This window comes from Hyperoodon ampullatus (genome assembly GCF_949752795.1).
Source record: "Hyperoodon ampullatus genome assembly, chromosome: 15".
NCBI classification, from domain to species: domain Eukaryota; kingdom Metazoa; phylum Chordata; class Mammalia; order Artiodactyla; family Ziphiidae; genus Hyperoodon; species Hyperoodon ampullatus.
The window spans coordinates 67998883-68024386 of record NC_136928.1 but is presented as its reverse complement, the minus strand read 5'-3'; the positions used below and the strand labels follow the sequence as shown (position 1 = coordinate 68024386).

At 49.0% G+C, this 25504-nt stretch overlaps 1 protein-coding gene across 2 annotated transcripts; it reads left to right on the top strand.

Annotated features, from left to right (window-relative positions):
• The first annotated feature begins 1588 nt into the window (after positions 1-1588).
• Positions 1589-7850, top strand: CENPA (centromere protein A). 2 transcript variants are annotated; one of them, XM_079720582.1, is made up of 4 exons: positions 1589-1768; positions 6660-6766; positions 7275-7352; positions 7635-7850. In XM_079720582.1, exons 1-4 carry the CDS (start codon positions 1675-1677, stop codon positions 7767-7769), a joined length of 414 nt encoding a protein of 137 aa, XP_079576708.1. In that variant the 5' UTR covers positions 1589-1674; the 3' UTR covers positions 7770-7850. The 2 variants fall into 2 exon arrangements, with proteins under 2 accessions (XP_079576708.1, XP_079576709.1); XM_079720583.1 differs by lacking the exon at positions 7275-7352.
• Positions 7851-25504: the final 17654 nt, after the last annotated feature.

The window sequence follows — 25504 nt, the reverse complement described above, 5'->3', positions numbered from 1 at the left end:
TAATTCCCCTTTCCTCCCTTCCCCCAGCCCCTAGCAACCACCATCCTACCTTTCTGTCTCTATGAATTTGACTACTCTAGGCACCTCATGTAAGTGGAATCATACAATATTTGTCCTTTTGTATCTCATTTATTTTGCTTAACATAATACCTTCAAGACTCATCCATGTTGTAATATATATCAAAATTTACTTTCTTCATAAGGCTGAATAATATTCCATTGTATGTATATACCACATTTTATTTATCTATTCATTCGCTTGGACATTTTTGGCTATTGTGAATAACACTGCTATGAGCCTTAGTGTACAAATACCTGTTCAAGCCCCTGCTTTTAATTGAATATATACCCAGAAGTGGACTTGCTGGATCATATGGTAATTCTGTGTTTAATTTTTTGACCAATTGCCATACTGTTTTCCACTGTAGCCGCACCATTTTGCATTCCCACCAGCAGTGAACAAGGGTTCCATAAAATCACTGATTTTTTTTTTTTTTTTTTTTTTTTTTTTTTTTTTTTTTTTTTTTTTTTTTTTGCGGTTAGGCGGGCCTCTCACTGTTGTGGCCTCTCCCCTTGCGGAGCACAGGCTCCGGAGCACAGGCTCAGTGGCCATGGCTCACGGGCCCAGCCGCTCCGCGGCATGTGGGATCCTCCCAGACCGGGGCACGAACCCGTGTCCCCTGCATCGGCAGGCGGACTCTCAACCACTGCGCCACCAGGGAAGCCCAAAATCACTGATTTTGTAATAACATATTTCCTGATTACAGTGCATTTTAACTGTAGAACATCTAGATAATGTAAAAAAACAAAGTGTAGAATATAAAATCCCCTTTATTCTCACTACCTAGTTCTACATTTGACCTCAATACATATTATCCCCAACCCAGGGAAGGGGTCATTTCCCTGTTACGAAAATGCTGGAGACCGTGATCCAAAAATAGAGCTGAGGCCTGCCCTGCTTGACCTCATGGTGAGAGGCCCCATCCTGGCTGTCCCAGGACCCTAATCATCAATAAGTTTCATGCAGTTAAGCTGACTTCTGAGTCATATTCATGGGCTGCTCCTGGTCTCAGGCGAGACATGGGATGGTCACATTCTCCGTGGGCCCGTCTCCTCATCTTTAAAACCCACCTCAAGATTGATAGAGCAAAACATAAAATGTTTGCGCAAGGTGATTCGTCTAGAGAGAAACGCGTTCTACACACGCACCAGCTACATCTTCATAATCGAGCTTTCATTTCTCGACCAGAGAGCACCGGAGGACCTGGGTCTGATCCATCAAAGATGCGGTCCTGCCCCAGGGAGCGGAGGACTGGGGCAGTTCCCGCCTCACTTCACTTTTCCAAGTCCCCATTGGCTGATTCCTACCATCGATCCGCCTTGTCCCCGCTGTCTTCTCCTATCACCGCCGCCGTTAGCTCTCATCCTGTGCTCTCATTGGTCCTCCCCGCAATCGCTCTGCGCCAAGAGCGTTCCAGAGGCAGCCACTGGGAGTCGCTGGATTCGGTTTTTAAAAAACGCCGGCAGTGAATCCGCGGCGGAGCGGGCAATTTGAACGCCACCCAGCCGGGGCATGCGGCCGGGGCGCTGCTGGCCCTCCCCTGAACCCCAGCCTCTGCCTCCGGACCCGGAAGGCCGAGAAGGAGCCGCGGTCCGCAACCCTGAGCGCCAACCATGGGCCCGCGCCGCCGGATCCGCAAGCCCGAGGCCCCAAGGAGGCGAGCCGCGAGCCCGGCTCCCGCCCCGCCCCGGCCGGGCCCACCCTTAGGTAACCCGTCGTGATCCCTTTCCCTCCGAGCCGGCCTCCCTGCAGCCTGTCTGTGAGGTGGGTACGGCCGGGTCCGCGTGCCCATTTCACAGACAAAAAAAACCTATGCTCGCTTGCTGAGCCTGGGGTCCAGCCCAGTCTCCCGACCCCCGGTCCGCTGGCCTTCCTCTGCAGGGGGGCAAAACGGTTCTGCCGTCCAGTATCCGTTCCGGGACGGCCCAAGGTCCAAGACCGGGGAGGGACTGGGGAAGGCAGCTCTGAGGAGGAGAAAGGACTGGCGCAGACGGTATTCTTAATAATACTAACGTGTATTGAGTGCTTACCACTAACTAGGCATTGTGTTAGACTCTTTATATGAATTAACTCAATTTTATATTGTGCCCATTTTACAGATGAGGCAACTGAAGCGCAGACAGACCTGATAATTTAAACAAGGTCACCCAGCTTGTTCCCGCAGACACGGGATTTTAAAAAATCGGTGTTTGTGCTTTTTTCAAATGCAAAAGTACTGGCTGCTTTTTGTGACAATTTCAAACAACAGTTCTAATTTTAGAAGGTGCCTTTCCAGGTTTTTGGGGGGTTTTTTGTTTTGTTTTGTTTTTTTCCTCCAGTGAGTGGCTGTATTGGTCCTTAACCAAAGTGCCTTAACTCAGCCGGTGCTCCCACCTTGTTCCCTTCCAGAGGTAGCATGCCCGGAAAGAAGGCTGGTCTGTGGTCCTTAGTTTCTGTGCTGTGGTCTGGTGGATGGGATACCCACAAACAAGAACTGTGGCAGCAACTGCTTTACTTGTCTTCTGCTCCATAGCTAAGAGGAGGGTGAAGAAAGTATTATTGGTTATTTATAGATGTTGCTATTGTGAATGGGTTTTTATTTTTCTTTCCTTAACATAAATAACCTTTGCATCTAGCTAACTTGCTGAATTCTCTTGTTAATCCTAATAGTCTTTCAGCTGCTTTAATTGAAAATTTTAAGTGGACCATTATACTGTTTGCAAATAATGACTTTTGAGTCTTCTTTTCATTTTTATACATTTTATTTCTTATTTTATTGTTAGTGAGGCCCTGAGACTAGTGTTGAAATAAGAGCAATGTTTTGGTCATCTTTGTCTCATTTGTAATTTTAACAGAATATTGTTACATATGATGTTCACTGTTGCTTCCGGATGTAGAAGCATCCTTACAACTCCAGTCCCCTGATTCACTCTCAGCTCAGGATGACCTTGCCGCATGCTTCATTGAGGAAATAGAAGCCTCCAGACTGGATTCCCCTTTATCTTCTCACAACAGAGAACCTAGGTGACCCCTTTCCATCAAAAGCCACTCCTCCTACATGAGCTCTTGGTCATATTCTTCTGTCACCTTCCCAGGGGCTTCTGTTATCCTTACCACCGGCACTTGGAAGTAAATTCATACTCCTTACATTGGCATTTGGCAAATGTGCTCTGCTATTTCTGTTCTAAAGAAAAGGGCACCCCACATCCCTGGCTCCCTCACACTCCCCATTTCTCATTTCTGCCCTTCACAGCTACCCTTTTTATTTTATTATTATTATTATTTTTTTTTTTTTTTTGAGGTACGCGGGCCTCTCACTGTTGTGGCCTCTCCCGTTGCGGAGCACAGGCTCCAGACGCGCAGGCTCAGCCGCCATGGGGCCCAGCCGCTCCGCGGCATGTGCGATCTTCCCGGACCGAGACACGAACCCTCATCCCCTGCATTGGCAGGCGGACTCTAAACCACTGCGCCACCAGGGAAGCCCCTATTATTATTTTTTAATTTATTTTATTTATTTATTTTTGGCTGCGTTGGGTCTTCCCCGCTGCATGCGTGCTCTCTCTAGTCGCGGAGGGGGCTACTCCTCGTTGCGGTGCGCGGGCTTCTCATCACAGCGGCCTCTCACAGCGGCCTCTCCCGTTGCGGAGCGCGGGCTCCAGGCACGCGGGCCTCCGTAGTTGTGGTTCGCGGACTCTAGAGCGCAGGCTCAGTAGTTGTGGCGCACGGGCTCTGTTGCTCCGCGGCGTGTGGGAACCTCCCGGACCAGGGCCCGAACCCCTGTCCCCTGCATTGGCAGGCGGACTCCCAACCCCTGCGCCACCAGGGAAGCCCCACAGCTTTTTAAAACAGCCAGACTTAAGTCTACACACGTGTTTGTTTCCCCTCTTCCCAGACACCCTTCAACCCATTCCAGTCTGACTCCCCACAACCACTACCCTTACTTCCAGTACCCTTGAACTGCTGTTGTGAAGGTCACCAGCTACTTTCATGTTGCCAACTTTATTAGACATGCCTGTGTCCTTCTTTTATCCTCTCAGAAGCATTTGACACAGTGGGTCATTTCTTCTTCAAAACACTCCATCCCCCTGGCTCTGTGATACACACACTCTGCAGTTCCTGCTCAGTGGTTTTTACTGCCTGTGCCACCTCTCTTCAGCATGTTGATGCTGGACTTCCATGGTCTACTTTTCCCTTCTTTCCCTTCCCCAGGTGGGCTCATCCCTCCCCGTGGCTCCAGTACCATTCATACACTGACAGCTCTCACATTTATAGCTCCAGCCCACATCTCTCCTCTGACCCCGCACACCTACATCCAACGGCCTTTCTACTCGAAGACTCTTGGGTATGTCACACTAAACACATCTAAAAGCACACTTTTGGTTACTCCCTTCCTGCCGCTTCATCCCCGGTTTCCCCCATTTCAGGAAATGGCATAGCCACTCACAGGATTGTTTAAGCCAGAAACCCGGGAGAGATTTTCATCTTGCCCCCATGTCCATCCAATCCAAATGTAAGCTCAGGCACTTCCACCTCCACGGCGCATCCTAATCATGCCACTCGTTGCCTTCTCCACTCCCACCAGCCTAGTCCAAGCCCCCAGCACCCTAACCTGGCTACGACTTCCCTTCCACTCTTGTCCCTTTTCGGTTCTCTCCTTACACAACAACTGGAATGATCTTTAAATGTAAGTGGATCATCTCTCCGTCCTGCTTAAAGCTCTTCCGTGGCTTCCCATTACCTTAGGATTAAATCCCAACTCCTTATGTCGGATTTTAAGACCCAACTATTGAATGTTTAATCCCAGTTCTTTCCCGTGATCTCTCTAATTGGTTACTTTTCACAAACACTTGTTCCTGAGTCATAGACTTCACATCTTCCCTTACCCCTCTGAGGTTATTATGTGTATTTTTCTTTCTCTCTTTTCTGTAATAACTCAAGTCCCTCTGGTATTGGTTATTTTGTTTGCTGAGTTTGGTCCCTTCCTTTCATGGTGTTGGCCTTTTTACATTGCTTGGTGATCTTTAGTTGTGTTCATCTTTCCATTCTGTGACTGCTGTGTCTGATTATTAAAGGCTGCTTCCAGCAACTGGATTGGGGGACTGGTGGTGAGGAGGGAGGCAGGTGCCAGTAGCTCATCTCCTGGGTGTAGGGCCTCTCTCTTTCTAAAAAGTCCCCTGTTTCTTTGGCCCCTGGGATAAAGTCTCCACTGCCAGCGCATCTCTGCATTGCCCCTCTGTCCCCATTTGCTCTTGGCAGCTTGTCTAACACTTGGCAATTAGTTCACCATATTAAATCCCTTCTATGCAACTACTTGGTGTGGATTCTCTCTTCTTGGCTGGACCATGAATAACATTTCTTCAAAATGTTAGTTTTCATGGGGTTTTTTTTCTTTTTTTTAATTTGTTCAACTTCTCAGAGGTTCATTTGTTTTTATTGGTCCTTGGTTTAATTTATGGAGCCAGCTGTACTGTTTTTGTTTTACACTCTTTTTCATTAAGTTAGTTTATTATCTTTAATATTTCTTTTGCTCTACCTTCTTTTGATTTACTTTAATAATTCTCTTCCTAACACGTGAGTTGAACAATTAGCGGAATTATCTTTTAATGTTCTTGTTTTCTCGTAGATAGATCTTGAGGCTGTACATTTTCCTTTAGGACTATTTGGCTATATCGCTTAAGTTTTAAGGTGTAGACTTTTTATTTTTATTCATTTCTAAATAGTCTAATTTCAGTGAATTTTCCTCTTTAACAAGAGAGTTAGAAGAATTTTTATTTTTTATATTCTTGTGTTTTTAATTTCTGATCAGAGTTTGACTTTTTGGATTTCTACTTTTAGGAATGCTTTTAAGATTTTTTGGTCTTTTGTTGTTGTTGTTGAAACTAGGCTTTGAGCCAAAGGCTCTGACTTCATAGCCCAAAGGCCCGACACTGGCACTGAGTTATGCCACTTCTGAGCTCCCACCTTGGCCGCTAACGTGCTCTGGCCAACTGTCTTAACCTCTCTGGGCCTCAGGATAACAGAGACAAGGGAATTGTACTAGATAATCTCTCAGATTCCTTCCAGCTCTTAAAAAATACCTAACAATTGGACTTCCCTGGTGGTCCAGTGGTTAAGACTCCATGCTTCCAATGCAGCGGGTGCCTGTTCGATCCCTTGTTGGGGAACTAAGATCCCACGTGCTGCGCGGCAGGGCCAAAAAAACCCTAAAAACAAAATTGGAAACTGGGTTTCCAATCCAGGTGGGAAAGATAGAGGAGATGCACAGAGTACTGTGGGCCCAGAGGAGGGAAGTGACCCATCGGTTTGGAAGGGATTGGGAGTCAGGAAAGGCTGCATGGAAGAGTTGGCATTTAAAATAAGACCCTCAGAGGATCATCACTGAGGGTCAGTAGGACCCTCAAAGGATCACTTATTCATTCATTTAACAAAAATTTATTTAGCACCAACCACTGTCCTCCGGTTGCTGAAGATAACCGCAATGACTACAATAGACAAAAAGCCCTGCTTTTGGGGGGTGCCTATTATATACAGTCTACGATTTGGTAGTTTGACAGCCAGGTTGCAATGCACCACCCGTTTTCCACTGCATTTTGCTCTGTGACCCAACTCTTTTGCTCAGGCGCTTCCCGTCCCCTTGCTCGCCGGAGATATCGGGTTCTGAAGGAGATCCGAACTCTTCAGAAGAGCACACACCTGTTGTTAAGGAAGAGCCCCTTCAGCCGCCTGGTGAGCTCCAGGGAGCTTCCCGCCAACCCCCATGCTGCCTCCTTTCTTTAAATTTCCCAGGTATTGGGCCCCTATCGCCTCTTGCCCAAATGGCAAGGGACCTCTTCTCTAGCCTGGTTGGGGACTCTTCATCTCCTGAAAACATGAGCCCACCAAGGGCACCTTCTAATTCTTTATGGAATTAATTTCTAACCCCTACCACCTTTGAACAGTGTTCTTTGATTACGTACAAGGAACTCTCTCATCCAACCACCCTTTCATCCCTTGTCTTGCCCTGAGAGATTGTCTCCTTCTCTCCCCACCACCAATGAGGCGAGACGGGCCAATCTCTAAGCTCCCTGGAGTTGACACCAGCTACTAGTTCGGTTCTATGATTAAGGGAAGGGATAACGGAAATGAAGATTCATGGAGACTCATGGAGAGAGTCTGTCTTCTCTTGAATCTCCTTTTACTCTCCACTCCTCCCCACTCCCCTTCTCCCTTGCTCCCCATCCCCACTCCTTCGCAGGCAAGAGAAATATGTGTCATATTCACTCGTGGTGTGGACTTCAATTGGCAAGCCCAGGCCCTGTTGGCCCTACAAGAGGTAAGAAGGGGCCAAGGTACAGTTGGGTGAGGGCTGAGTATGGGAGAAAGGCAAGGCTAAATCTCACCTCCTTGAAAAGATCAAGGAACACCCAGGGTTTGGAGGCTAGGTTCTCATTTGGTGGTAGTGAAATTCCCAGGCAAAGTTCAGTCTCATTCTGTGAATAATCCTTCCCCGCAGTCCTTTGAGCCCTTAGAGACTGAGTTTAGCAGGTCTCTCAGCAAAAAGCAGCCCGTGCCCCCTCGTCTGTGTCAGTCTTTCTGCTTTTCTTTCTGTCCGCAGGCAGCAGAAGCGTTTCTAGTTCATCTCTTTGAGGATGCCTATCTCCTCTCCTTACATGCCGGCCGCGTCACTCTCTTCCCGAAGGACGTGCAGCTGGCCAGGAGGATCCGAGGCATTCAGGAAGGGCTCGGCTGAGCTCCTGCCGCCCGTGACTCTGTAAGCTTTTCCTGCTCACCAGAGAGTGAGTGCACTTTGGGGGAAAAACACCTAGCTTCTCATCACTGTGGTGGGAGTTTCTGTGAAGGAATCTTCCTTCTCCATCCTTAGTCCTTTGCTGCCTCGCCTTCCCTTTGTTCTCTAGGACAGGTTTGACCTAGTTTTAACGTGAATGCTTGGGATTCTGTGGCTCATGCCCTTTTGTACAATGTTAAATAAAGATATTTTTCAATTAAGTAATGATCAGACAACCTGAATCTCTGACAGAGTTAATCCTCTCCATTTTACAAGGACCAGATGACCTCATTTTGATTAAAACAAAGTTCTTATTTTTGAAAATGCCTTGTTAGTAATTGTGATTCCTGTATTTCAGGGATGATACCAGGGACTCTGCCCGTAACTAGGACCAGATCATGGCATACAAGGTGCTGCCTGGACTTGCTGTCTCTGAGCAGAGTGTGTGTGTTGCTTTTGTAATTAGGTTTTTTTAAGAAGGAGAAGACTGCATGGCTTTCCTCTGTAACAGAGGTAATACGTGACAGAATCAACACATTCCAAAAGTCCTGACAATAATTTTCAGATGAAGAGACTCCAAGTTTGACTTCACTTTGCAAATTATTCACACACCTGATGATTTGGAAGACATCAGATTTTCTAGGTTATGAGAGAAAAGGATATTTACTGATTATTTTAGATCTTTCTGTACCATTTAAATTTTTTACCATATGTATATTTACTTTTATTTAAAACATAAGGGAAAAAATAAGAGAAGACCACTTCAACCAGTTGCATGGGAGAGCCTGGCGCGTCCAGCATACAAATCTCTGTCTTCAGATTGATTTCATCATTAGTGGCAGCAGCAAGTTCCTGTGTGGATTGTGCCTGTCAACAGATTATATAGCTTTTCAAAAACTCAATTGGGATGAACACAGGAAATCGTTAAGGTTTGATGTTCTGGCTCCGTCTGGTAAATTCCTATCAAAATCATTCAGAAATTTTAGCTTGTAGAATTTATTTTATTCTTATTTGCAAGTCATAGACGATGTATCGTAATTTATACTGCAGGATTTTTCATTCCAGGACTTTTAAGAGCCTTTTCAATGTTTTTACAGGTATTTTTTATAACTCCCTTGTGGAGAGATAATAAAAATAATTCTTTAATGAGAAAAAGTTGAAGCGAAGTCACTATTATACAGAGATTATCCTGTGTCCTTTGTGTGTTAGCGTTAAGTTCTTCATTTGGACACTTTGCCAACAGCCACAGTTTAAACGAGAATTCAGGGATGTGTTTTTGTCTCCAGTGGAGTGGAGCGTGAGCAGATAAAAACCTTGCCCATCTCTTGTAACTGAGAGCAGTTTAAGAGATTTCCAGAGAAATGGGAAGTGCCCCCCGAAGACTTTTAGATATTGTATGTGGTGAAAATGATTAGTGAGGGCGGACGCTAATAATGATGTGTCGGCCAACTGAACTGAGAGACAAACTAAAGGGGAAAGGACCAAGTTCTGTTGTGTGATAGACTTTAACCCTTTGGAAAAACCGTTTCCTGTTTGTTCGACATCAACTCATTTTTATGTAGACATTGGAATAAAGCTTACCTATCTATGACTATATTTAAAGTTCTTGTCAGTATGTTATTAATCAGAAGATTATACTCTTCCTCTAGTTTTCTTTAAATTGACACTTCTCTGCTCTCTTAAAATTGTACTAACCAGGACCCCACTGTAACACATGGTCACATGTCACACGCAAATGCCAGGCAGGATGTGTGCTCAGCACCACAGAGTATTTATACAGTAACGTGAGAATAAGTAATTTACACCATGATACTGTTATATGAGATCATTACAATTTACTGTAAACTTTGAGCACTTACATTGCTGATGTTGTTGGAGTTTTGTTTTTGTTTTTGACTACTTTCTGGGTGATTTCACCAACATGATGTTCTAACCTTTCCATTGAGTTTTTTATTTCTGCTTTCACATTTTTTAATATCCAAGAACTCTCTTATTTTTTGAATGTTTCTTTTTTATAGCATCCCAATCAGTATTTACTCAAAAAAAAAAAAAAAAAAACCAATCTAGATATTTCAAGCCAAGTGGAATTTAATGGAAGGGATTGGTTAAATGATGTCAAGAGGGCCGGAAGAGCTAAAGGGAAGAGAGGATGCTACCCCAGGATCAGGAAGCTTCCAATGCTCAAAGCCCACACTCACTGCTGCTCGGCTGGAAGCACGGCCCCCGCCACCACTGTGTTAGAACCACACCAATGCTACTGAGCAGGAATAAGGAGCCCCCGCTCCAGCCAATGCTGTGCAGCCACCACTGACACCGAGGAAGCTCCTGTCATCTGCTGCTGCTTCTGCTGCCAAAGGCACTACCAAAACAACAGAGAAATGTCTCAACTCCCACCTGCCAGGCCCCACCAGCATTTTCCATTGGCAGAACCTAGCCAGAGCAGCTGCAAGGGAGTCTGAGAACCCAACTGTTGCCTTCTAACCCCCTTGTGTTAGGGACGAGAACTTGAATGGGTGAGAATGGAGCTTTGAGGGCCAATAGACACAGTCTGCAGGACGTGTGCTCTCAGCACCCAATCCCAATCTTGTTTCATAGATGCAATACCATTTTAAGGATATTTATTATAGTTTTGCTACTGGTTTTTGTTTTCTTTCTGCTGCATCATCCTGTTTCCTCTAAGTTGTTTTTGTTTTTCCTGTTCTAGTTTCCCTTTCACTTATAAGGTTTTCCTTTGATGTTTAACAATCTTTACGTTTAAAAGTGGGAGACAGAAAAGCTAATAGGTAGTTCTGGGCATGTTGGTGGGGCTTGTTGACTTGGAGCTTTACTGTAGAATGGTCAGGTGGGTCTTTTGTTGGGGACACCCTGCTCTCTTAGGCCAGCCAGATCCCCAGGGCAGAATCATCCAGCCCTTACCACTTGGACAGCAAAGGCCCAGCTGGTTCTAGGAGCTGAGTGGCGGAGTGCTGAGGATATCCATATGCAAAGTTCACTGTGCATAAGCTTCCTTAATCTCCCTGGCTTTGGCCTCCTGAAGTCCAGAGACTCGATTTTCTCTTCTCTTGAGAATCAGCCTCCAAGCTTCTGCTGGGATGGGGGAAAGAGAGTCACCAGTGATTGAGTGGTAGGAGAGGAACATTTAGGGACTTGTTTCCTAAGCAGCATCTAACCAATCCTCTATTTTAGCCAACCCTCACTCACACCCAGTTGTGGAAGTAATTGATACTCTTTTGTTCCTGAGCCTTAGAAAGATTTTGCCTTGTAGGTTGTGATGGTTCTTAACTTCCCCCACTGCTAGTTAGGATTCCACTGTCTTGGGTCTGTGAAGTCAGTTTCTACTCATCCATCTGCTTTCTAAGTTTCAGGATTTTTGTTACTGTTTTTTCCTGTCCTGTCTTCCCCATCCTTATGAATTTATGTTGAGCTTCCTATCATATATAGCATTGTAGATTGGCAGTTATTTTCTCTCTTTACATGAGAAAGCTGTTCCACTATTTTCTGGGTTCTGTTCTTGCTGTTGAGAAGTCAGCTCTCAGTCCAACAGATGCTCCTTGGAAGCTAATGTTATCTCTGACTTTCGCTTCCTAGAAGATTTTTCTTTGTTTTTGGTGTTCTGCAGTGTCATTCTGATGTGTCTAAGTGTGCATTTCTTTTTATTTGTCTTGCTTGGCATTCATAGGGCTTCTTGGATATGGATTGATGTCTTTTTATCAATTTTGGAAAATTCTCTCATCAAACACTGCCCCTTTGCATTCTCTCTCCCCTCATTCTGGGATGCCAATTATCTGCTTGCTGGGCCTTCTTCTCACTGTATCCTTAATGTTTCTTCCCCTCTTCTATTTTTCATCTTTTTTCTATTGGTGCTGCATATCTTCTTTCTTCTGCATATCTTCTTTCTTCTACCCTGTAATTAATTGATTTTCTTTCAGCTATGTCTAATCTAGTTTTAAGCCAGATCATTTTCTTAATTTCAGTTATTGTATTTTTAGTTCTAGAATTTTTGATTCTTTTCAAAATTGTCCTGTCACTTTTTATAGTTTCTAGTTCCCTGCTTAAAATGTCAAGCTTGGCTTTTATATCCTTTAACATAGTAAGCATAGTTGCTTTACAGACTGTCTGATAACATTCATATTTAGACTCCCTCTGGGTCTGTTTCTATTTGTGGTTTCTGTTGATTCTCACTCATGTTTTTTTCTCTTTGGTGTTGATTACATTTGATAGTATGCCCGACACATCTATATGAGGAAATAATTTGAGGCCTAGAATGGTACTTTCCTCTAGAGAGGATTGGCATTTTCTCTGCCATGTACTTGGAGGCACTAAACATTCAGAACCACCTTAATTCAGTTTTAGAGCTTGAGATTTTCTGAGCCACCCAGATGTTTCAAAGCCAAGGTACAGTGCTTCCCTGGTGGTACAGTGGTTGAGAGTCCACCTGCCGATGCAGGGGACACAGGTTCGTGCCTCGGTCCGGGAAGATCCCACATGCTGCGGAGCGGCTGGGCCCGTGAGCCATGGCCACTGAGCCTGCATGTCCGGAGCCTGTGCTCCGCAACAGGGGAGGCCACAACAGTGAGAGGCCCACGTACAGCAAAAAAAAAAAAAAAAAAGCCAAGGTACAGTGTCAGGTTGGAATTGTTTCTCATTCACTTTATTCCTAAGGTACAACCTGCCCTGCAAGGTCAGCTTATCATGCTTACATTGGCAGGCCTGCACTTCAACCTTTGTCTCCCTAACCCCACAAGGTTAGCAAAAGCATACCTCATTCCTCAGCTACTTTTTTAGGACTGGCAAACATCCCCATGAGAAAGCATTAGGCCTAATCTGCTGTTAAACTCACCTCTAGATTTCTGTCCTCTCTTTGATCTTGGATCAGTAATTACTAATAAGTAGTCACTATCTTGTTAGCAGTTTAATGCTTTTAAGGAAGAAAAAATATAGTTGTCCAACTTTTTTTAGTTGTCTTCAGTAGGAGAATGGTCCAAGTGACTACTGGCATAAAGACAGATAGACCAATGGAATAGAATAGAATAGAACAGAACAGAATAGCATAGAATAGGGAGCCTAGAAATAAACCCTCGCATATATGGTCAAATGATTTTTGACAAGGGTGCCAAGGCCACTCAATGGGGAAAAGACAGTCTTTCCAACAAATGTTTCTGGGAAAACCAGATATCCCCATGCAAAAGAATGAAGTTGGAACCTTACCTAATACCATATAGAAAAATCAACTCAAAATGGACCAAAAACCTAAATGTAAAAATGACAATTATAAAACTCTTAGAGGAAAACATAAGGCAAATACTTCACAACATTGGATTTGGCAATGATTTCTTGGATATGACACCAAAAGCACAGGCAGTAAAAGAAAAAATAGACAAATTTGAGTTCATGAAAATTAAAAATTTCTGTGCATCAAAGGACACTATCCACAGAGTGAAAAGGCAGAATGAGACAAGTATTTGTGAGATATATAATGAGATATATATGATATATGATGACATATACATAACATATAATGATGTATAATGAGATAATGAGACAAATATCACAGAATGAGAAAAATTTGCAAATCATATCTGTTAAGAGATTAATATCAGAATATATAGAGAACTAAAAACAGCAACAAAAACTTGATTCAAAAATGAGCAAAGGGGGCTTCCCTGGTGGTGCAGTGGTTAAGAATCCGCCTGCCAATGCAGGGGACACGGGTTTGAGCCCTGGTCCGGGAAGATCCCACATGCCACGGAGCAACTAAGCCCATGTGCCACAACTACTTAGCCTGCGCTCTAGAGCCCACAAGCCACCAACTACTGAGCCCACGCACCACAACTATTGAAGCCCGCGCGCCTAGAGCCCGTGCTCCGCAACAAGAGAGACCACTGCAATGAGAAGCCCGCGCATTGCAACGAAGAGCAGCCCCCGCTCGCTGCAACTAGAGAAAGCCCGCGGGCAGCAACGAAGACCCAACGCAGCCATAAATAAATAAATAAATAAATCTATTTTAAAAATGAGCAAAGGACTTGAATAGAGGAATATTTGCAAAAAGAATGTTAGTTTTGTAACTCTAAACATTCAATAACATTTTTTTTCAAATTTTATAATATATCTTCCCAATGGGGAAAAAAATGAGACTCATTCCTGAATGTTTATGTTTAAATCCCAGTTGATAATAGCTATTTTCATTATTGGCTAAACTGTCTGATGAAAATGTACAGTTAGTTCCAAATCCCCCGCCTGTAGAGGATTCCAAGAAATGGCACCCAGAGAGTATCAAATGCAGCTTGATCCAGGAGAGAAACAAGAGACTTGCGTTTCAGAGTCTCTAAGTGAGCTGAAGAGAACTGGCAAGGTGCCTCTCTCTGGGTGTTTGCTAAGTTCTGGATGGTCCCCACTCCACCCCAGCCAACCGAGTCGGTGTGGACACCCTCTCTGCTCTGACCATCAACTTGCACAGAACAGGGTCTTCAGAGTAGATGGCAGAAGGCCAGATACCAGATGCCAGCGAAGGTTGTGGAGAGAAAGAGAACTGTCACTCTGTCCAAAAAATACGAAACCATCCCTTTGCCTAACAAGTGTCTCTCCAAGCCTCTTCAGTGTTAGATTTCCTTGGTTTACCAGTGCGCACACAGGGTCAAATCTCACTCTATTCCCTTTTATCAGATCACACTCAGACACCCAGAGAACTGAAACCCTAACTCTGCTGTTAATAATAGCATGACTCACCTGCAACTCTTCCACAGAAACAGCAGCAAAGAACAGGAGGCAGCCAACATCAGATTAGACCCAGATTCCACCACAAGGCGCAAGAGACAGCGTAGTTAGTACACTTGAGATAAAATTAGTTTTTTTCAAGCCCTTTCGTGGAATCAGACTCATAGGTTTGGGAATAATGGTAATAACCAGCCAGTGTATACACACACCTATGCCTGAATCTCCTTTCTAACAATGTCCTCCCCACACCTCCCTGCAAAGCAGCTGGCTGTTCTCTCCTTGGACTCCTCTACTGACAGGGAGCTCATTACTTCCCTAGGCAGCCTATTCCATACCCTGATACTCCGACTCCAGAAGAATCAGTAATTTCCTCCTACTATTTCCAGTTCCCCTTCTTGGGGCCCATATAGATCATACCTCACTCCTCCCAAAAATGACAGGCTTTCCTGCAAGAAGACAGTCCAGTGACAGCTCCAAAGTCACCACTGGACTGTCATGACTACTAAATCAGAGACTCCAGCTCCTTGGCTTGGAGGTTATTAAAATTTGGTTTTGCCATTCAAATCAAGGAGGAAAGGGAAGGTTCCAGGACCAGACAAAGGCCCTCTCAGAGCACCTCCCCCTCCCCCAGGGGAGTCTCTTGCCCCCAGGCCTTTGTTGCTCACTCTCAGGTCTCCTGGGGGAGAAAGTAGGACAGGGGCATCGTAGGGGTGGAGGGGGCTGGCTTCCCAGGACCACCCTGGGCTTTCTGATTCTCTAAGGAGCATTATATGCACCCATCTGTTCACAATCTATGTCTAAAGCCAGGCTGCTTACAGTCTCGAGGAAGAGGCATGGGCCAGCTGAGAGGCGGTGCCTTCATTTCCTGCACTGCTGTGTCTTCAGCTCGTCTCTGACCCTCCCATGCTGGGCACCACAAGGCTCTCCTCACCATCACAACTCTCCCCCTGCCTGATGTCCTCCTTTCTCCCCTGCAACTGAACCAGTATTTTTTACAAAATTTTAAAAAGTTGAGTAGATAAATTTACTCTGTAAACTACAAACTTGGAAGACTGAGTATAGAAAAACAATTCAACTAAAACTTACCAGGCACATTAATATATGAATGACAGTGAGGAGACGGCCTGGTAGTTAGGTGTGGTGATTAGAAGGCCGTACGTGCTAACCGATGGTCACTGGGACCAAGATCATGGCACACGAAATCCAAGGTCACCAACCCCTGAAGCTGTGTTGGGGGGAAGTGGAGCAGCTATGATGACAGGTCTGCACACTCAGCCCGAGGGATTAGCAGTAACCAGGCGCCTCTCGTCCTCTCCTGGAGCCAAGAGATCAGGATAAGACAGTCCTGCAATACCACACAAAAGATTTCCAGGGGGACTTCCCTGGTGGCACAGTGGTTAAGAATCCGTCTGCCAATGCAGGGGACACGGGTTCGAGCCCTGGTCCAGGAAGATCCCACATACTGCAGAGCAACTAAGCCCGTGCACCACAACTGCTGAGCCTGCGAGCCACAACTACTGCAGCCCGAGCGCCTAGAGCCCGTGCTCTGCAACAAGAGAAGCCACTGCAAGAAGAATCCCGCGCACCGCAACGAAGAGTAGCCCCCCACTTGCCGCAACTAGAGAAAGCCTGCGTGCAGCAACAAAGACCCAACACAGCCAAAAATAAATAAATAAAATTTCAACAACAAAAAAAGATTTCCAGGGGCTCTCATAGGTCTGGGGTCCCATGGGGCTCTCTCCCTGGGGTCCCTCCCAGCCTCCCCCTTCCACAGCCAAGGAAATGGAAACCCAGAGAGGTTGAGTAAATTCTTGAGCAAAGAAGCTCCCCTGACTGAGGTCAAGGGGACTTTGCAGGCATGAGGTGGAGGATGGTTCTTAGTTCTGCCGCAGAGATGGGGACGGACGACCAGCCAGGGAGACCACCATAGGGAGAGAAGGGACAAAGAAAAGAGACACAGCGTTAGACTGTGGCAGCAGTCAGCTGAGTCACCCCCAGGATCCCAAGGGGCCCCAGGATCTCTGTTCTCCCCAAACCCATTCCTACAAAAAGCAGAGTCCAGCTCCTCTGGGGCCCCAGGAAACTCTCCAGCCCTCACCTTTCCGTCAGGAGAGAAAGGGTGGGAGCCCTAGTGACCACCATGGCCAGGTACGACAGACGTGGCAGGACGTCAGGGACACTTCCTGTTCCCTCCCTCCCTGCTGCCACTGCCCTCACTGGTACAGGATTCTGACTCTGGAGACCCCTCTAAAATGTCCCCTTGGCCCTCGTTATGGGCTGAATTGTGTCCCCCGCAAATTCCTTTGTTGAAGTCCTAACGGCCAGTACCTCAGAATGTGCCTGTACTTGGAAACAGAGTCCTTGGAGAAGTAATTAGGGTAGAACAAGGTCATTAGGGTGGGTCCCAATCCAGTGTGACTCGTCTCCTTATAAGAAGAGGAAATTTGGACACAGATGTGTATTGAGGGAAGACCGTGTGGAGAAACAGGGAGAAGATGGCCATCTACCAGCCACGGAGAGAGACCTCAGAAGAAACAACCCCACTGGCACCTTGAACTTGGACTTCCAGCCTCCAGAACTATGAGAAAATAAGTGTCTGTTGTTTAAGCCCCCCACCCCACGTGGTACTTTGTATTTCTGCAAATGAATACAGCCCTTGTCTATCAGCCAGATCTCACTGTTACTGCAGCATCCACAAGACAGCAGGCTGTGTGACGGTGGAAGTGGACACTGGGTCCATCACAGAGAGCGGGTGTGGTGGTGTGGGGAGAGGAGGTGAAACGTCACCCCGGCAGACACAGGGCGTGGGCTGTTCAGGGCAGCAGGGCTCGGGTCTGTGCAAGTGAACATGCCCAGTAGAAGAGACCGGTCCCTATGTGCTTGGGAGGGAGTCCAAGACTCACTTGGCCTTTTCCACCAGCACCCTGGGGCAGAGGATGTTGAGTCAGAAGGAGAACTGTAGAACTCATGGTGGGAAGAGAGCTCTGCAGGCCCCAGGCTCACCTCTAACGTCCAGTGGGGCAAGAACCACAGGCCACAGGCCCAGGGAGAAACCTGAAGGAAAAGAAACCCGATTAGATCATAACATCTGTGCAGGTATTTAAATTAGAAAATAACTGTAAAAAGAGAGATGGAACACATTGGTAAAGAAGCTTCCTGTTCCAGAGGCTTTCACGTGGCTGAGACTCACCTGTCCTTCCTGACAACCCTGAGGGGACTGTTGGGACCTCACGTTCCACATGAGGTAGTGAAACAACCAGAGTAGCAAGGAATCTGGGCCTGGCACGGGCAGCCGCATGTCTGAAGCCCGACTCTGACTGTGGCTCTGTAACCCGGGCAAGCTGCTCATTCCCTGTCAGCCCCGTTGCGGGGTCTGGCAGCGCCTGCCTCCTCATAAATGGCAGCAGCTGCTATTGTTATCACGGTTCCATAGCAATGCCTTCAGGGAGGCTGAGCGGCCATGTGGCAGAAGCTTGAACAGTCTTTGGGCCAAATTCACAGACTTGGACAACCTGGTACCAAGCAAGGAGTACGGCCACATAAACTGGCTGTTGGCCCTCAAATCGCCTTCACAGGAGCCCTATTTCAGGACTGTCACATGACGAGGGCTCAGAGGGCAGCCATCTTAGGCGCTAGGACTTGGTGGGGGGCTTAAGTGGTTTAAGCAATTCTGAAAGGTTGTCATTAGCTATTGAATAAAATTGGTCACCCTCAGTTCCCAAGCAGAGGGACTAATGTACCATAACATCTCGAATTTATTTGGTGTCTTTCTGCCAAGGAGATCAAAGCACTTGAAAATAATTTCCTCTGAACTTTTCTGAGAAAGAAGCCGGTAGGGGAAAAGCACATTTCACCTATGAGCTCCACTTGACATCAGTCCGTCTCTGAGACTTTATAATTCTGTATGTTCTAGCAAAAGGCTTTGGCACCTATCCTCAGTGGCACTCTGGGAAGTAAACTGACAGGTGGGGTTGACCCCATTTTACAGATGGGTAAATGGGAGCCCCGGGAGCCTGAGTGCCTTTCCCAACTGAGGACTTTCCCATCATGCACTGCTGCACATTGGTACCTCCATGCGTTGTCATGTTTGCTATTTTCTCCTTCCCAGGGCTCCCCCAAATTCCTCCTATGTTCTCAATCCCTTGCCCTCTCTCTTTGTCCCAGGACTCACCTTCTTCGACCCTTCTACACCTCTGTCTCCCGTGCAGAGCTCCATATGGCTATGCACCTGCAGCTGGAAAAACCTTCCCCCGTACCCTGTTGCCCCTCCTCTTAGCCATCCCAGCTCTGGCCCTTCCTCTCCCTGGCAAGTTTCCCCTGACTATCAACCGTGGTTGCTTCTGGTTTTTTTTTTTTTTTTTTTTTGCGGTACACAGGCCTCCCACTCTTGTGGCCTCTCCCGTTGCGGAGCACAGGCTCCAGACACGCAGGCTCAGTGGCCATGGCTCACGGGCCCAGCCGCTCCGCGGCATGTGGGATCCTCCCGGACCGGGGCATGAACCCGTGTCCCCTGCATTGGCAGGCGGACTCTCAACCACTGTGCCGCCAGGGAAGCCCTGCTTCTGTTTTTTACCACATACTCCTGTGCGCACAGGCGGACTTTCACCTTCACCCCTTACATTGCAACTGCTCACCAGGCACTGTTCTCAATATCCTGAATAATAATAACCACCATACACTGAGGGTCTACTGCAGCAGGTGCTGTGCCATCCATCCTTAAAAGACCTTGAGAGATGGGTACTGTTAGCCCAGGTTACAGACGCGGTAACAGAGGCTCACAGCATCTGGTTCAAGTTTATAGCAGCCTGATTCTAAAGCCAGTGCCTCTCCTGCTTCTCCACAATCCCTCTTGCTGTGCTGCTTTATGTGCCTGGTGCAGGGCAGGCCCTCATCGCCCACCCAACCCCCCAGCAGCTCCCCTTCGTCTGCCCTCCTGGACAGGAGTTTCCCAAGGTCCTTCCTCTGTCCCTCTGCATGGCATTCCTGCACTCTCCCCAGGCTTCAGCTGGGACTTCTCTCCAGATGGCCCCCAAATCCACCCTCTGGCTGCAGCCTCCTCCGGATTTGGATTCTATATCTCCAAATCCTCTTGGCTGCTCAACATCCTGGGGTCTTGCAACATAAGTTTCTAAAGCCAGACTCCACAAAGCAACCTCCATCTTGCAGGGGCTGGGCTTCTGCCCACCATGCTCCAATTCTCAGTCACCTTGGGCTTTTCTGTAAGCCTGGCCTTTCCACCTCCCAGCCAGTCACCAACACACAATTCTTCTCCCTGGTCCTCTCAAACTCATTGCTTCCTTCCTCACCTCATCTCCTTACAGCTGATCTACTGCCACCTTCCCGCTGGCCTTTCCTGTCTCTGTAAGACCCCAGCCCTGGACCCCTCAAGTCTCCTGCACGTGCCCTGGGATTGGCCTTCCTTGGGGTGGAGGGTCGTAAGGACTCCACTCCTCAGTCCTGACCTCCTGAAATAACTCCACTTCCACCACCTGGACACCACACCCAGCGATGCCCCACTGAATCCCTCTACAGAGGAGGCACAGGGTTCAAAGTCAGACAGACGTCAGCCTGAAACCTAGCTCTCCCACTCACTTGCGCTGTGACCGTTAGGTTGGTAACTTAACCTCTCTGAGCTTCAATTCTCTCATCTAAAATTTAATCAAGCTGTTGGAAAGATTAAATGGGGTTCTGTTTGTAAAGCACTCAGCCTACCCCTGGCACCTTACTCAACAAGTGGCGACTGATTTCTTTACTGGAGACCAAAATACACCCCAGACCCACATCTGCCCACCTCCTCACACCCCACGCCACCATGGAAACCTCTCTGCCTCAGGAAGGGCATGCCCCCTCAGGAGTCATCTGTAAGGGGCGAGCTTTTTTTTTTTTTTTTTTTTTTGCGGTACGCGGGCCTCTCACTGTTGAGGCCTCTCCCGTTGCGGAGCACAGGCTCCAGACGCACAGGCTCAGCGGCCATGGCTCACGGGCCCAGCCGCTCCGCGGCATGTGGGATCTTCCCGGACCGGAGCACGAACTCGCGTCCCCTGCATCGGCAGGCGGACTCTCAACCACTGCGCCACCAGGGAAGCCCTAAACATAGAGGTTTGACTGCTGGATCACAATTCTTTTAACGGCTAAGTAGACTTCACAACGTGAACTCCAGAGTAGGGTTGTTATGGAGAAGTATGAGGGGGAAAAGAGGTGAAAAGACAAAGCCAAGGGAGAAATTTAACACAAAGGTCCTCAGGAATGTTGGAGAACACCCCTTCTCACAGGGCACCTGAGGAGGAACAGGTTGAAACTGCAGGAGGAACATCTGGGTGCCAATGACTTGGCTTGCCTCCCCTTGAGAGCTGGTCATTCATGGTCACCACAGTCTGTCACCTTCTGGTGGATCGAAGGGGAGAGCGTGCTGGAGCAGGAAGGGTTCAGCTTTGCATCAGGCAGATGGGGCTGGGAACCATGGTTCTGCTACTTAGAGGGCGTGACTCTCCAGACCTGGATCTCCTCATCTGCAAGAGATGAGCAGTGCTACCTGCCACGTGCAGGGGGAAGGGTCAAATGTGTTCTAAAAACACCTACTACTCTTTCCTCCTACCCCTTTTATGGTAGCCCTTCACTTGCCCATTATTCAGAAGCTTGCTGTTAAGGCAATTTGGAACCTCAAACACATTTTCTCATAAAAACCAGTAGCCCTGAGCTGTGTGAAGCCTGGCCCCGACTCCAGCCTACCTTGCCGTCCTCCTTCTCTTCCCACCACTCCCATTCATGGTCTGGACTTTCAAGACATGGTGGGATCTTCAGCTGTCTTCCAAACACCCCTCAGCTTCTCTATCCACAAACTTTTACTCCTTCATCCTGGAATCTCAGACCTCCGCTTAGAACCCTTCAGGAAATCAATATCCAGGTGAAATCCAAATCCAGTGCCTCCATTCTCTGACGAGCTGTTCAGAACTGATTTTTCTCTTGTCTGAATTGACATTCCACTTCACCTCAGTTGGTCATAGGAGCTTTACAATAAAAGTGACAGCATACTGCCTTTTGTGGCTGTTATAATGGGAGTGTCATATTCTTATATCCCTCACACTGTTCAACAACTATTGCTGAATAAATGAATAATAATAGCTACATTTGTTGAGTACATGCTATATGTCAGGTAGTGTGCTATGCCTGTTTTTTTTTTTTGCTATGCCTTTTTATATGCATTTCCTCATGTAATTATCTCAGCAAGGTTAAAAGAACATATTATGGTCCCCACGCTCTGTGGGGAGCTAAGGTTCAGATGGACTAAGTAACTTTCCCAAGGTCAAGTGTCCAGAAAGAAGAGCAAGGATTCCAACCTAGGGATGTGTGACCCCCCCAAGCCCTGCGTTCCTTCTACTTCCCAAGAGAGAGCCTAAATTAAAAATAAATAAATACAATTAAAATCAACTACCGGGGCTATTTACAACCTCAGGTTTGGGTGCGACTTTCAGCAATGTCCCAAGCCTGCAAATAACCTCCAGGCATTTCTTTTCTGACCAAGGGAGGTAGGCCCAGTAAAGCCAAGAAGCAGGAATCCAAACATGAGGTCCACTAAATGCTGCAGAAAAAGCTTACTGCCACTAGAGGGCGTCCTCTCCCTTTAGGCAATATGTGCGGCCTGGAACTTTCCAGCAGACCCAGCTGCGGTGAGCCGCCTCTGGGCTCCACTCCACCTCCCTCCACCTCAACCCATTTAACCTAAATCCCTGGGTCAGCGCAGAAGTTGGCCAGCCTGGGGGAATCCCTATGGCAGTGCCCCAAGCTGGAGCAGTGTGGGAAGGAGGAGCCACGTCCCCCTGGTTTTCACAGGCACATCCCCATGCTCCTCTGAGTTGGGGATGCTTTGAGGTAGTCCCTAGGCTCATTTGGGGGCTCCCTGAATAAGCTTATGATGTGAGAGGGGGCAAAGAAGTAAACTTTCCTCCCAGGAGAAGTGGAGATTCTATGGTGGTAATCCAGAAGTGAGGCCCAAATGCCAGCCTGGCCTGCTCCAGGCTCTGAGCCCACCGCAGAGAAGTACTGAGCAAGTGGCCTAAGGCGATCTCACTTCGGTGGGCTCTGCGGGGGCCCGGGGCCCGGGTAGATTTTGCTGAGACGGGGAGGAGGGACCCTCCAGAGTAGTGAAGCATCATTTTGTTTGAATATATCCTGCAGAGAGAAACATCTCTCGGGGCCATGGTTGTGCGGCTACAGCCAGGGAACTCCCTCACCTTCACCCCTTCCCAGGAGCCCGGCAGGGGAGGGCCTTCTACAGCAGCCCCTTGGGGTTCCCCAGGGACCCCGGTATGGGGTTGGAGTGATGACTCAATGCTGCATTTTAACACCGTATCAATAGCAACGCTTTTGGAGTGACAATAAGTGAAAAGAGGCAAATTACTAAACCATATCTAAGCTATTATTACAACTACTGAAATAACAGATAAACGGTGAAGGACTGAGAGGGAATCAGGGAGGTTGTAAAGCCATGGTGATCCTCTCTCTTTTTTGGACTTGTTGATTTTGTTAAATTCTGTGTGTATTCAAAACGTGAAGAAAAAAGGTGAAGCTAATGTAAATTGAATTATAAAAAACATTTACGGAGGCTTCACCACGCCCTGAAAGGCGGTGTCAGAAATAGGACAGGCAGCTAGACCTGAGAGCTCCGGGTGGAGAAGCGCCGGCCGAGATTATGAACTCCGAGTTCCAGGCCCCAGAGGGTGCAGATGCGAACTTAGGTGGCCCCGAGTGGCCGTCCACGTTGTACGTGAGAACATTTTTTTACAACTACACCCCCGCCCTCTCCATCCTGTAATTTAGCCGGGCGCCCATTTCGAAGGCGTCGGACTGGGTCTTGGCGGGAACCAGGCGGCCTTAGCCCGGCCTGCAGGGAAGGGGAAGCCCGGCAGCAGCCCAGGAGAGGCGACTGGGGCATTGTTCAGCCCCTCGGGTGGGGTCCTGCAGGGGGAGGGGACGCGGTAGCCCTCCCAGGGGACCCGTGCATCAGCACGTCCAAGCGCTCGGGCTTTGTGAAATGTCTTGAGTCACCATGGAAATCCAAAGGAACGCGGAGAAGGGCGCCAGGAGGTCGGCGGGTTCTCAGGCCGCGCCCTCCGTCCCCTCTCGGACCCTGGCCCTGCGGCAGGGCCTGTCGGGAGTTGTAGTCCCAAAGCGGCGGCCGCGAGAGGCGCCGAGGATGCCAGGCGCCGCCGGTCCCCGCCTCTCCCTAACCTGCTAGCGAGAGGTGGGGAGCGCTGGGGAGGAGCCGTCGCTTCGGTGATTGGCCGAGGACGCCTCCAGCCTCCACCCAAGACCCCTCCCCTGCTCGCGGCTTCTGACTCCAGCGCCCGGCGCGCCAAGGCGGCGATCGAGCGAGCGAGCGTGCAGCCGCCGCCGCCCCGAGCACCCGCAGCTCCGGCGCCGCGGCGAGACCGGAGGAGAACCCACCGACCGACGGACCCTCGCAGCCGCGGCATCCCGGAGGAGTGGGTGATGGCAGGGTGGGCGGTGGGCTTATTCTCCCCGGGCTGGGACATCCATCTCACACAGTCTCTGTTTCTCTGGGAGGCGCACAATAGGGCCGGGGTCCGGGTGCGCCTAGGGGGCCGGCTGCGGGGGACGCGGCGGGAAGTGTGGTTTGGGAATGGCGGCAGCCTTCCCGGGCTAAACTGGGGCCCGAATCGGTTCCTCTTTGTAAGCCCACAGAGCTCCCAGAGCGCCGAGCGGTGCCTTGCTCATAGTAGGCGTTTAATAGGTGCTCGTGGGATTGCAAAGAACTGGGGTGAGGAGGCGGCTTGGTTGAAGGGGGTTCACTCCTAGCACACAGTAGACGCCCAGCCTCACTCGTCGAGGCGCAGTGAATAGCTGGAAGGCTGGGTGGGGGCTTGCTGGCCGTGGGCCCGTCCGGCCCCAGTTCTAGATCGGCTCCGTCCTCTGCCCCCACCCCCATCCGCAGACACCCTCTGTCCCTCTCCCCTCCGGGTTGGGGTTCTCCCAGCCTGAACCGGACCCGGCGGCCCGTCCACCCGTCCGGCTAACGGAGCGGACGCCTGAGGACGATTCGCCAGCCGCCTCCGAGGCACCTGTCTGAACCACAAAGGCCGCTTTTTGCGGCCCGGCCCTCTCGGCGGGCGCCAAGCTGGGTCCCTTCGCTTGAGCCCAGCGCGGGAGTCCTTCTGGCTGCATCGATCTTGGCGAGCGAGAGACGTCGACGCCCCAGGCCCGGGGAGGAGGCAGGGGTCCGAGCTGGAGAGAAGCTGGGATGGAGAGAGGCGGAGGCGAGGCCTGCGTTTGAGCAGAGATGGGGGGAAATGGGAGATAGGGAAGCTGGGTGGGGGGACAGGTGACTGGATCTGGGAAGAGGGGTAAACTGGAGACTAGGGTTTGAGGAGGAAAGAGAAGGGTCTGAGGAGGGAGGGACGGAGCTTGGAGCAGGTGGCGCGAGGCGAGGCTGGGGCTGACGAAGAATGTGGAGGGGAGGAGGGATGCTGGAGGGTGGAGACTGCCTGGGTTTGAGGCGGGTAGACGCTGGGGAGGAGGAGACCAGCGCGGTGAGGAGGAGGGGTCTCCCTGGGGAGGGAGGTCTCCGGGGAAGGGAGGGGCAGGCAGCTGGGGTCGCGGGTCTCGGACCTGAAGACCCTCAGCTCTGGCGATGGGCCTGGCTGTCCTGTGGCTGGCTGGGCGTGGCTCTTGCACTGGGCGACGGACCCAGGATGGCGGATCCGGGACCGAACTGGCTGTCCCCGCGAGGAGCTTTGTCTCCCGCCTTGACACCAGCCCGTAGGGACTCGTTTAGGGTTTTGTGATAATCCGCAGCGCCGCAGGCACACCCTTTTCTTCGCAGAGCTGAAAGGCTTGGTCCAGCGGCAGATGCTGCCAGGGAGGCGGAATGGGGGACGCCTCCCGCCCGGGAGACCCGGAGAACAATAGCCGACACTGGTATCCGCCCGACAGCGAACTAGGGCCACCCCCCCACCAGAACTGAAGTG

Coding starts and splice junctions, on each gene's coding strand:
- CENPA (XM_079720582.1), top strand. CDS start 1,675: ATGGGCCCGCGCCGCCGGATCCGCAAGCCCGAGGCCCCAAGGAGGCGA. Junction 1,769..6,659: donor CCGGCCGGGCCCACCCTTAG/GTAACCCGTCGT, acceptor TCTTTTGCTCAG/GCGCTTCCCGTCCCCTTGCT. Junction 6,767..7,274: donor AGAGCCCCTTCAGCCGCCTG/GTGAGCTCCAGG, acceptor ACTCCTTCGCAG/GCAAGAGAAATATGTGTCAT.